The 13,075-nt window shown below is 38.8% G+C and overlaps 1 protein-coding gene across 1 annotated transcript in view; it reads left to right on the top strand.

Moving 5' to 3' along the window:
- Positions 1-13,075, top strand: part of LOC124723057 (lysophospholipid acyltransferase 5) — a 190,052-nt gene that overhangs the window by 126,603 nt on the left and 50,374 nt on the right. The window contains exon 8 of the mRNA XM_047248236.1: positions 12,880-13,024. Within this exon, the coding sequence (XP_047104192.1) occupies positions 12,880-13,024 (145 nt within the window). The remainder of the gene's footprint in view (positions 1-12,879; positions 13,025-13,075) is intronic.

Below are 13,075 nucleotides of genomic sequence, written 5' to 3'. Positions count from 1 at the left end.
GACAGAGCAAACATCTTAAGACTGACTATTCTCCCCCAGAAGACAGATTGAGTAGTGTGTACGCAATACATAACAAAATTCTCATACTGCATTAACTTTTATCTTAAGGAATTAGTTTTATTTGAAGAAACCAGAAAATATCTTAACTCTTCCAAGTATTCTTCACACTTCTCCATCATTATGGAAAATGGGAGAAAAATAGAAGCATTTCTGGCAATGGAAAATAGAAGCAATCCTGTAATGTGGCTTCGTGCACAGCTGGTACACTTGCCAATGTACCTCGTCGACAAATGATACAATTATCTGCTTGTGGATTGTGTGCAAGTATTTCATTTGTTCAGTCTGGAGACCTGTATGTTCAGCAGAACAAAATACCACTATGTCATCTCCAGATTTGTGTCAAGAATGGTTTTCGTGAACACTACAAGAAAGGAAACCTAGTCCTGAGATTATTCATCCTCATTGTTGTTGAACTCATCTTTAATTCCACCTAGAAGGATATGCACTTACCATCTTCTATTAATTGTAGCTGGCACTTAGTTATGAAGCACTTTGCCCTGATTACAGTGTATGCCACGATTAGTCACCTTCGCCGAGTGAGCACTATACTCAATTAGGAAGGTGTCTCTAATTCAGTAACTCATTACTGTAAGAATGTTGAGTCTCACAAATGTAATACTTTTAGCAATGGTTAAGCATGTGTACACAAGTTTCCATGAAACACAATTTACATAATGTGATGACTTCGTTTGTGAAGATGTTAAAGAGCCGGTTAAGGCCATATGTCATTTGCAAGTGTAATTCTCACCACTGGTTCCTGTCAAAATATTGGAAGTTCTGTAGGCACACAGTTCGTGTTGAGAATAAACTCGTCTTGCTTAGTAGGAAGTGTATTTATTGATGTCTGTATGATAGGATTCAAGAATTATCACATTTCATTGTCTTTCTTAGCAAATTTTGTTTAAATAATGTGATGTGACTTCTGCCACAATTTGAATGAAAGAGTGTTAGTGGGGAAACATCTGAATAACATTACACCTCTTAACACATTTCAAGTAACCCTTCACTAACTCTATCCATTCACTCTCCAATGAAAAATAAACAGATCTCACAAAAGTAACTAGTTTTCATACTAGATACATCTATCATGTGAATCAGAATCCGAATGGGGTTAACTGTTGCAGTTAGGTTTACACATTTCAACATTGGAGCAGGGTGAAATGAACAACACCATAGGAGAAATCTGTCAGCACTACGATTGTTCAAGTGCAGACTGATCACAAACGATTGTACGGCTTTTCAACTTTGAAGGAAAGACTATCATTTTATTGTAATCGAGATCAAGAACAATCACAGTAAAATTGCCTAAATGTTCGTAAATGATCTACATCTACATCTACATTTATACTCCGCAAGCCACCCAACGGTGTGTGGCGGAGGGCACTTTACGTGCCACTGTCATTACCTCCCTTTCCTGTTCCAGTCGCGTATGGTTCGCGGGAAGAACGACTGTCTGAAAGCCTCCGTGCGCGCTCTAATCTCTCTAATTTTACATTCGTGATCTCCTCGGGAGGTATAAGTAGGGGGAAGCAATATATTCGATACCTCATCCAGAAACGCACCCTCTTCGAAACCTGGCGAGCAAGCTACACCGCGATGCAGAGCGCCTCTCTTGCAGAGTCTGCCACTTGAGTTTATTAAACATCTCCGTAACGCTATCACGGTTACCAAATAACCCTGTGACGAAACGCGCCGCTCTTCTTTGGATCTTCTCTATCTCCTCCATCAGACCGATCTGGTACGGATCCCACACTGATGAGCAATACTCAAGTATAGGTCGAACGAGTGTTTTGTAAGCCACCTCCTTTGTTGATGGACTACATTTTCTAAGCACTCTCCCAATGAATCTCAACCTGGTACCCGCCTTACCAACAATTAATTTTATATGATCATTCCACTTCAAATCGTTCCATATGCATACTCCCAGATATTTTACAGAAGTAACTGCTACCAGTGTTTGTTCCGCTATCATATAATCATACAATAAAGGATCCTTCTTTCTATGTATTCGCAATATTATTAATCTTGCAAACTTGTGGAGAACCTTTAGAATATCAGAGAGGTGGCTTTTGTAAATCCTGTGGTAGAGTAAGGGCATCTGCAAATGATATTTAGAAACATAACCCAGAGTGTTTTGCAACAATTGGCTCCATATTGCAATATTCATGTCACCAACAGTGAAATGCAGTTGCCCTTTTCACAAGTGATTGTTAGATTCATTGCTGGTGATGTTTGTTAGTTTTCAAGATTGAAATAAGTAATGCAGTGTATGCATTCCATGAGTCAAAGAAAAGAAATATTCGGATCCTGTTTAATAAAATTTAGATGATAGGATGCTTTTCCATTTCACATAGTGTGATTATCTTGACCTAGAGTCTGGAACCGGATTATGATATTATTTGATTATTTAGTCATAAACTGCATTGGAGAGGTCTAGGAACAAGTAGTGACACCCTACCTATCTTATAGTAGTGTGCATATAGGAAAGTTGATGGTGGGGTGATGTGCAGTGGCAAGGCGAGTGTACCAAGTGATGCCTCAGCCAATAATGACAGTCTACCAAGTCTGTCTGCAAGCGTAGGATATTTAGCATTGATTTTAATAGTAGTTTAGGTATGGTGATGTTACTTAGCCACTATAGTGTTCATTATGGATAGCATAAAGCAGACAAGACCAATATTATATTAATAAGTAACAGCAATAGTTTACCAAGCATATAAATTCTGCTAAATAGAGTCAGAAGTGGTAACAATGGCCCAGCGTAGAACTCATAATAGCATTATGAGATACCAGGTTAGACAATGGAACGTGGGACAGGGACAGAGGGCACACTGCCAATGCCACAAAGTATTCTCTCTGTCTCTCTATGCAGAGTGTTTCACACTGCAGCTTCTTTATGTGCATGCCACTCTACTTTTGAACTATCCTTCCTAACGTTGCAATTTTAGGGGCAAGCAATGTGTGTGTTTCCGTGTATGTGTATGTGTGTGTGTGTGTGTGTGTGTGTGTGTGTGTGTGAGAGAGAGAGAGAGAGAGAGAGAGAGAGAGAGAGAGAGAGAGAGCAGGGGGGGGGGGGGCTGCATGCATGTATGGACGGACATACGCGCACACACACGCGCACACACGCACACACACACGCACACACACACACACACACACACACACACACACACACACACACACACACACACACACAATGTAACCTAGGAAGAAATGGAAATTCCAGCTTGATCTGCAAAAGAAGAAACCCAAATCACAGTGAAAGTGACTATGGAACAACCTAACAACCTAAACCAAAACGAAGATTGGCAGTGTGTCACTACTTACTCTGAGACCTCTCAAATGCATTTCACCATTAACTTAGCAAAATGATTCTAATCTGGTTCCAGATTTAGGTCAGGGTAATTGTATTACGTGAAATGGAAAAGCATCCCGTCATCTAAATTTTATTAAATATGACTGGAAATATTTTTTTTCCTTTCCAATGTAAAGTAATTAAGACAATGTTTCTTACAACAACGAAACCCTCTCTCTGACCTGGAATTGGATTTGAGATTCTCTGTATGAAGGCTTACACTTTACTTACTTAGCTACAAGGACTACCCGCATGCTTCCTCTGTTCATAAACTGTTGTATAGTATCTACTTTTAGTAGTGGCATCTTCCAGTTTCAGTAAAGGTGTAGTCTCTTTTGACTATAGATCTACAATACTGACAGAGTTGTCTTTATGTAGTATATGAATATCCTAGTTGTCCATAAAGTAAAGGAAAGACTGACATGCAGTATTTAATTTATGTCTGCCATGTACAGAAAGATGGTTGTGGTTTATACTGATAAATCTTTTGCTGCTATTTGAGTATTCTAAATCTTTTATTATTATTCTCCTCTCTCCTTCCCACACTCCCCTTCTCCCCCCCTCCCCCCCTCTCAAATGATAAGCGCATCACAAACACAGAAAGTAGTAGCTAGGTTTAATGTACTCTACATTCTGTAAATAAGCTAAGATTGCCCCCCCCCCCCCACCCCACCGCGCGCGCGCCCACACACACACACACACACACACACACACACACACACACACACACACACGGCCAGTAAGTTGCGGGGTGCAAAATTTAGTATGCCCAGCTGCCACCTCTGTCAGTAACAGTGGCTGGGCATCAAGTCAAACTGAGCTTGGATGATAGCTTTGGGTATGTCATTCCATACAACTTCAACTGTATGCCAGAATTCATCCATTGTAGTTGCTGGTGAGTGTTAGTGTGCCAGTCTGTTGATAACCCAATTTTTCAGTCAGTGATAGATATGGAAATTGTGCTATATGGGGCAACAGTCTTAAAGCTGTCTGTACTGAGGTAGGTCATAACAGCACAAGCAACATGCAGTATTGCATTATCCTGTCGAGAGGTAGCATGATTCAGACCTCGAGCCTAGGGTTAGGCATCAGCCTTAACACATCAGAAACATGATGCCTGCTGTCCAGTTCAGAGGACTATGCAAACCAGAGAAAACATGCTGTGTATCCAGTGACCCTCCATACCAACACACCAGATGCTGGCCCCATGTGGTGATGCTGAATGCTATGTGGCAGTGTTCACCTCCACACATTGATACATCCACCGTGATGATGTACACAGTACCAGCACTCATCTGAAAAGACATTGTGGTGCCACTTCTATGCCCAGTGTTGTCATTGGGTACACCACTGTTGGCACACATCTCTCTCTCTGCTGTTACAATGGCTACTGTACTGACAGTCTGTGGTATTAGATGTCTTCGTACTGTCCATATGGATACTTGTCTCACTATAAAGAAGTCCATTTCTAGGCTGTAGGTATGTGATGTGGCTGAACAATCCTGCACAGCTGAACAAAAAATATTTCTGTCCTCTCGGGCACTAATCAGTTGGAGTTATTGAGACCCTGTTTGGCTTTGAGTGTAGCCCTCATGAATCTGTGGTTAACAGTTGTGGTATGCTAATCAATGAAGGCAGCAATATCGATAAACTGCAGTGTCAATGACACAAGATTTTGCTGCTGTCAAATTATGACCTGGCAGATATGTCTCCTCTTAGATGAGGAATAACTTGATCTTCCCCCAATGAACCATAGACCTTCCAGGTTGAGGTGGCTTGCATCCCTCACCAATACAGGTAGCCATACTGTAGGTGCAAGCGCAGTGGTGCAGATGGGTGAGTATCTGTGGGGAGACCAGACTAACCTGTGGTTCCTTTAGAGGGTAGCAAAGTGAGGATAGGATAAACCAATACCTGTATTTTAGGTCTGAATGGCAGGTATTTTTTGGTATTTGTTTGGTCTAAGTTATAACATTGTTTTATTTTTTACTGATAATGGGTATAAAACCAGTACAGCAATTTGCCATATTAGTAGTGCTAATTTTTTTAAACATTTTTTTAACAAATGAGTTTGGTTGGACATTCCGTGGCTTCTGAAAGGTCGGTGTCGTCTTTGGATGATATTGTTTCTGATGAAGGGACTCAATTTCCAGATCAGTACATTATAAAACAAATATTTATGGATATATTGGACAATTATTATTGAGAAATGGGTGAATTCATGATTGAAATTTTAACTTTTGTCATGTAATGTTTCTTGGTAAATGTTATTTTTGCCTACTATTGAAATTGTTCACTTGAATTTTTTGAAAGAACATTTTTGGTTTTGTCAGCTAAAAAGCTATTGTATTCAAAGTCCCATTAAAAAGTAAAAACATATGTTTGACTAAAAAACTGGTTTTAATTCAAAATCATAAAAGAAATAGAACACAATAAATTTAACACTTAATCTAGTTATTTGACTTCCATTTCTATGAAATAGTAAAAGAGAAGGTAGCTAGGGCAACAATAATAGATTAAAAACTTAACAATTCAACCATAGTTTTCAATAAAAATAGAAAGTAGCTGATCTGTTGCCTGTGTATAGATAATCTGCTTTTATCTGCTTATCTTAATACAAAAAATAGAGTTCTCAAACCTCAGTTTTCACCCTTTAGCACTGTCTATTTGCAATGCCCAGTTAGTTGTACGATCTTTGCTTACAAACAGAGAATTAAAAATTTAAAATCAGTAGGAGAATACTTGTGAATTTTTTGTAGTATTCAAGCCCTCACTATTTTTTGAAAACAGCTGAGAACAATGGATGGACTAAGTTTTTTATTTACCTATTTTATATGATATTTTAGGTCTTTGTACCTTGAAAAGTATGGTGCAAAAGTCTGAGGGAGTCTTAGAATTTTTCAGTCGTTGTTCAATGCCTACATTTTGTTGCTGGAAATAACAACAATAAAAAATCTGGAAATTGGTTATTTCAGAACCCAGTTATTTTGAGTGGTTTTTATGGTCAAGTGAAACTAGAGATGGAAAAACTGGTATAACTGAAAACCAGTTGCAGGGGCAACAGTCTGGATGATTGACTGATCTGGCCTTGTAACATTAGCAAACATGGCCTTGCTGTGCTGCTACTGCAAACAGCTGCTAGCAAAGAAAAACTAAAGCCATTATTTTTACCCTCAGGCTATACAGTTCTACTATGTGACTTATTGATGATGGTGTCATCTTGGGTAAAATATTTCACAGGTAAAATATCCCCCCCCCCCCCCCATTTGATAGTAGGAAAAGGGAGAGAAGGAAAAATAGTAGGAGAACATGGACTTAGGAAAAAGGCAGGAAAGAGGAAGCCAAATGGTTGAATTTTGCACAGAACCTAATTTTATCATTTCTGATAGTTGGTTTAAGAATCATAAAAGAAGACTGTATACCTGAAAGGGACTTGGGAGCACTGAGTGGTTTCAGATTGATTATACAATGGTGAGATAGAGATTAAAAAAATTTTAGACTGTAAGACACTTCCTGTAGCAGATTTTGATTCTGACCATGATGTACTGATTATGAACTTCAGATTAAAACTGAAAGAATTGCCGAAAGGTAGGAAATTAAAAAGATAGGACCTGGATAAATTGAAAGAATCAGAGGTTGTTTCTGAGGGAGTGTGGGGCAATACTGGACTGAAACAGGGGAAAGAAATGCAATAGAAGACATATTAGTAGCTTTGAGAGATGAAGTAATGGAGGCAGTATAGGTCAAGAGACAAGGCCTAGTAGAAATTCTTGCTTAACATAGGAGGTATTGAATTTAATTGATGAAAGAAGAAAATATAAAAATGAAGCAGATGAAAGTGAATACGAACATTTAAAATATGAGATTGACAGAAGCTTCAAAATGGGTGAGCAGAAATGACTAGATGACAAACGCAAAGCTGTAGAAACGTGCATGACTAGGGGAAAAATAAGGCCACCTACAAGCAAATGAAAGAAACCTTTGGAGAAAAGAGAAGCAGCTGTATGAATATCAAGGACTCAGATGGCAAGCCAGTTCTAAGCAGAGAAGGGAAACACATTTACAGGATGTCCCAGAAGTGTTGCGACAAACTTTGAGGGGTTGTAGTGGGGGTCTTGAGGGTCAAATTGAGGATATGAACCCGTGTCTGGAAATGTCATCCAATGATACTACAGAGATTCAAAGTCATAGGTACTGACGTCTGCCACTAAGCCACACCTTTGGCAGCAACCATGACTTTGTTCACTGACGAACCGTACGTGGAACATCTTGCAATGTTGTTTATTTTTCAGTGTTCACGAGTGATTGCCACAATTGCCAGTGGAGAAAATGGAGCTAGATACTTTTAGACAGGCCTTGTCTCCTATGAATGTGATGCTCTGTTGCCTCGATGGGTGATAGTTTTGGATGTGGGTTTACATCTACAGTTTATTTTTCTCCTGTATACCGTAATAAAAATGGAGGTTGTAGAGGGTACCAGGAGAAAAATAAACTGTATACCATAATAAAACTGGAGGTTGTAGAGGGTTCCAGGAGAAAAATAAACTATTGATGGAAACCTGTGTCTCAAACCAACATCCATCAAGGCAACAGATCATCACATTCGATCACATTCGTAGGAGACAAGGCCTCTATGCTGCAGCTAGTTCCATCTTCTCCACTGGTGATCGTGGCAATTGGTCACCATCACTTAATAACAAACAGAATTATGAGATGTTCCAACTATAGTCTGTCATTGTTCAAAGTCACATTTGCTGACAAAGGGATAGCTTTGTTTGAGGCACCAGTGCCTGTAACTTCGACATTCTATAGCGTCATTGGATGACAATTCCGGACACAGATTCAGATCCCCAGTTTGTTCCTCAAGACACTCTCTACAGCCCCTCAAAATTTGTCACAACATTTCTGTGACACCTTGTGTAGAGTGCTTGTATAAAGGAAACAAACTTGAGGGCAACATTGTAGAAAGAGAAAGGAAGTAGGTGAAGATGAGAGGTAAGATATAATACTGCGAGAAGAATTTGACAGAGCACTGAAAGATGAAGTGGAAACAAGACCCTTGTAGTAGACAGCATTGCCTCAGATTTATTGCGATCCGTGGGAGGGCCAACCATAACCAAGCTTTTCCACCTGGTGTGCAGGATATATAAGACAGGGGAAGTATCCTCAGACTTCAGGAAGAATTTAATATTCCAATTACAAAGAAAGTATGTGCTGACAGGTGTGAATACTAACAAACTATCTTTTAATAAGTCATGATTACAAAATATTGATTCAAATTATTACAGAGAAGAATGGAAAACCTGAAAGAAGCTGAGCTCAGCAATCATGAGTTTGGGTTCCGTAGAAATATAGAAACACGTGAGGCAATGTTTGACTCTGTGTCTCATCTTTGAATATAGGTTGGAGAAAGGCAAACCAACATTTGTAGCATTAGTGGATTTAGAGAAAGCCTTTGAAAAGATTGATGGGACTACACTCTTCAAAATTTTGAAGGTAGCAGCAATAAAATACAGGGAGTGAAAAATTATTTGCAACATGTACATAAACCAGATTGCAATCATAAGAGTTGAAGAAGGTTAGGAAATGAGAAAGTAGTAGATGATTTTTGGTATTCGGACAGAAAAATAACTGATGAAGGCCAAAGTACAAAGTAGAGAGGGTATAAAATAAAGGGTGGCAATAGTAAGAAAAGCAGTTCTGAAGAATGGAAAATTTTTAAATCTCTTGTAAATGTAAGTCTTAGCATGTCTTTCCTGAGGTTATTTGTGCAGAGGGTAGCCTTATATCGATATGAAATGTGGATAAGAAGCAGTTCAAATGGGAAGAGAATACAAACTTTTGAAATGTGTTGCTGTCGAACAGTGGTGGTCAGCCTGGCTCCAACCACCCACTAGTGGGCATTGCAGCTTTCATGGTGAGCAGTACGTGGCCGTGGTTTTAAAAGTATTTTCATTAGGTTTTCATAAGAATTTGACCTAAAGTATTTGATAACTAACTATTATTATGTACTTTAACTAGCTGTAATTCTTTTTATAACCTGTATGAAATAAAGTCACTTCCCTACTTTATAAATCGCAATTACCATGGAGCTAGTGGGCAGTTAGAAAATTTTGTTATTAACAGAGACATAAAAGTGAGCGGTAAGTAAGAAAGGTTGACTACCCCTGCTGTAGAAGAGTGCTGAAGATTAGATGGGTAGATTGAATAATTATTGAGGAGATACTGACCTGAATTGGGGAGAAAAGAAAGTTATGGTGCAACTTGACTAAAAGAAAGGATTGTCTGATATGACATGTCCTGAGGCATCTCGGAATGGTCAGCTTGGTAATGGAAGGAACTGTGAGATTTAAAAATTTTAAAGCACATGAATACAGTTAGCAGTTTCAAAGGGATGTGGGTTGCAGTAGTTATTCGAGATGAAGAGGCTTACAAAACATAGACTAGCTGGCAGAGCTGCATCATATCAGTCTTTAGACTGAAGACCACAACTACTACAACAACATGATCTTCTTACAAACGACAGTCAAATGCAATTTCTGATTGAGAATCAGGTAATCTTCACTCATATAGACAATGTAGATGCCATTACTCGTAAATACTTTGTGTGGTTGCCCTAAAAATTTGAGAGAGAGAATATTTACAGTGAACTGGTAGAAGCAAAAGATTGCTCAGCATAAATCACAACCAGAGAGTATGGAAAGGAGAAGCCTGCATATAGTCCTTGTTGCCAAATGGGTAAGGTCCTAGCATCCATGCAGAGAATCTCAAACCCTGCTTCAGGTCATATTGGGGTTTTGTTCTCGTAAGAAACATTTTCTTTTGGTTGGAGAAGTGAATGTGTGATATGCCCCTTCACATAACTGCATGATATTACGTGAAATATCTTCCTCCATTATGGCAATGTATATGGTATGATGATGTGGCTGGAAGGGTCTAGTGTAGTAGCAGTCGCTTGCCCCTTTTTTTTTTGCATGTACGTGTCAACAACAGCAGTAATGAATGTGGAATAAAGCAGAGTTTTGCAATCGAAATAACAGTTCATTAACAGTGTCTGTATCATTCTGTGCTACTAAATACATTAGTTGCATAATGTAAAATATCCTTTCATTTAAATGAAACAATGTGAAATTATGCTGCCATAATAGCATGTAGTAAATCTGCATGAACAAAGGCTGAAACATGGAGGTGTGTGACTTGTTTGTGGAGTCACCTCAGCTGAACTGTACCACCTTGTGTCGTTCATTTATAAAATAATTGTGGTGATACAGTGTAAACGTACAGGCATGTGTGCCTGCATATGTGTGTGTGTGTGTGTGTGTGTGTGTGTGTGTTTTCTGGTGACTGGTAGCACACAAGTGTGCATGTTTGTGTTTGTAGGTGTATTTGATAGCTTCTGGAATCTAGCAGAGTTTTTAATCTCATCTATCTGCTTTTCAACAACTCAACACTTTTACTGTTTGGTGAATTATTGCCTACACTCCTTAAAATACTTCAGTTCTCCATCTTTTCCCTAAATTGCTTATAGGCAAATACCAAGGTAACACCATTAAAAAAAAAAAAAAACACAGCTGATCTCCTTTTCCAATCTTCCCCCCTTTTCTATTGCAGACTGGATGAGCTGGGTTGGATGGCAGCAATGGTATTTCACTTGCAGTAGTACCACATCTAGTACAATATTCTGGTGCTCAAACTATAACAGAACAGACATGTGTCAGTATGAGCTGCTTAAGCAAAGGGTCAGTTATGTGAGCTGGAGCTATGTGGGATTCTTCTCACTCCATGTGGCATGATGAAGTTATATTTGTCTCAACTCCATAGAGTTCAGTATCATTATGTGTAGCTTTCTCCATATTTGGAGGTATACCACCACATGGAGTTTGTGCACTACTGATTCCATGGTGCCATGTGCAGCACTGATTCCATGGTGCCACATATTTATGGATACATGTGGGTTATATTTCAGTCCTGCTTTATTTGTGAATGTGTCCCTATATTTGTGAGAGAAAACACAATTATTAAAATGTAGATTTCCATGTCATCTTTTTTTTAATGGAGATCAACAAGTGACATTGAAGAAGTTTTATTTGTAGACCTTTTATTATCTTTGCAGTTTTCTCTCTTTTGCGATATATACGTAAATACATTGTGATCATTGTGATTTTGGGGGGGGGGGGGGGCAGCATGTGTGCTTGTGTGTAAAGCATGGTTTAATCACAACCTGCAGTTTGTTTCTAGAAGTAATACTTCACTCTGCAATAGAGTGTGTGCTGTTTTAAAACCTTTGTGGCAGATTAAAATTGTATGCTGGACAGTTGTAATCTTGCCTATCACAGGCAACTGTGCTACTGAGCTACCGCCGGCCGCGGTGGCCGAACGCTTCTAGGCGCTACAGTCTGGAACCGCGCGGCCGCTACGGTCGTAGGTTCGAATCCTGCCTCGGGCATGGATGTGTGTGGTGTCCTTAGGTTAGTTAGGTTTAAGTAGTTCTAAGTTCTAGGGGACTGATGACCTCAGACGTTAAGTCCCATAGTGCTCAGAGCCATTTGAACCACATACTGAGGTACCTTGTACAACCCATGTGGTTTGGAAAGTAGAAGAGCGCTATTTGCAAAATTGAAGCTGTGGGGGCCGATCACGAACTATTCTCGGTCGGTACGAGCATTGCCCATAAAAGGCAAGGTTTGGTTTTGATTCCCAGTTTAGCACACAGTTTTAATTTGTCAGGCAGTTTTGTGTGTTGGGGTATTGTACTGCACAGAGTGTTTTGCATTATTGCCTAAAATGTAAACCTTCGAGTGAGAACACATCTACATTGGAGGTGGCAAAAAATTATAGTCCCAGTATGACCTCAAACTGAGACTTTGCCGGTGATAGAGCTGCACACTCGACAGTGCCAGCTGCACTGTTGAATGGGAAAGAATCTCAATGAATGATTGTGTCTGGCTTCACATTTTATCTGTCATTTTTAATGTATCTTAAAAGAATTTGTCATAAAGGTTTCTCTTTAATTCAGGTTGAGTCGAGGGAATGCTCTCATATCAGAAATAATACTGCACTACGTTATATCCTCTTAGTATTTTGAAACGACCTACTGGTGATTACAACTTGACCCCACAAATATATCTGAATAAAACAGTTTAATCCATACCTTCAAATATTGTGTTACTACAGTACTTCTGAGCCCTTTGTACAACAACAAAATCCCATTGTATTTACATGCAAGTTATTTCATATGTGAACTGCATACCCTAATATTATCTGGCTGAATAATGCAGTTTATACTTGTTTTATATTATTGTAGATATGCAAGAATTGTACTAGTTTTTGTTATATTTCAGTTTTAGAAACAAGTCATCCAGCTACTTTATCTGTATTTTTAGAAATGGGCAAGAAAATATGTTTTCATTGTATTAAAATTTTTTCACTGTATTTTATTTCCACCCATTTTTGCTTTGTTTTAGGACTGACTTTCAATGGTAAAACTCCAGAAGGTATAATAAAATGGGATGGATGTCAAAATGTTAGCTTGAGTGTGTATGAAAATGCAACTAAATTCGGTGATTTCATAGCCTCTTTCAACATTAACACAAATTTATGGGTTGGAACGTGAGTAAATTTTAAGTAGGTATTTTAGTTTTAATTGTTGGTCAGTATAAC

Source organism: Schistocerca piceifrons, chromosome X (genome assembly GCF_021461385.2).
Source record: "Schistocerca piceifrons isolate TAMUIC-IGC-003096 chromosome X, iqSchPice1.1, whole genome shotgun sequence".
NCBI classification, from domain to species: Eukaryota; Metazoa; Arthropoda; class Insecta; order Orthoptera; family Acrididae; genus Schistocerca; species Schistocerca piceifrons.
The sequence above is the reverse complement of the archived record's forward strand: the minus strand, read 5'-3'. Positions and strand labels throughout refer to the sequence as shown.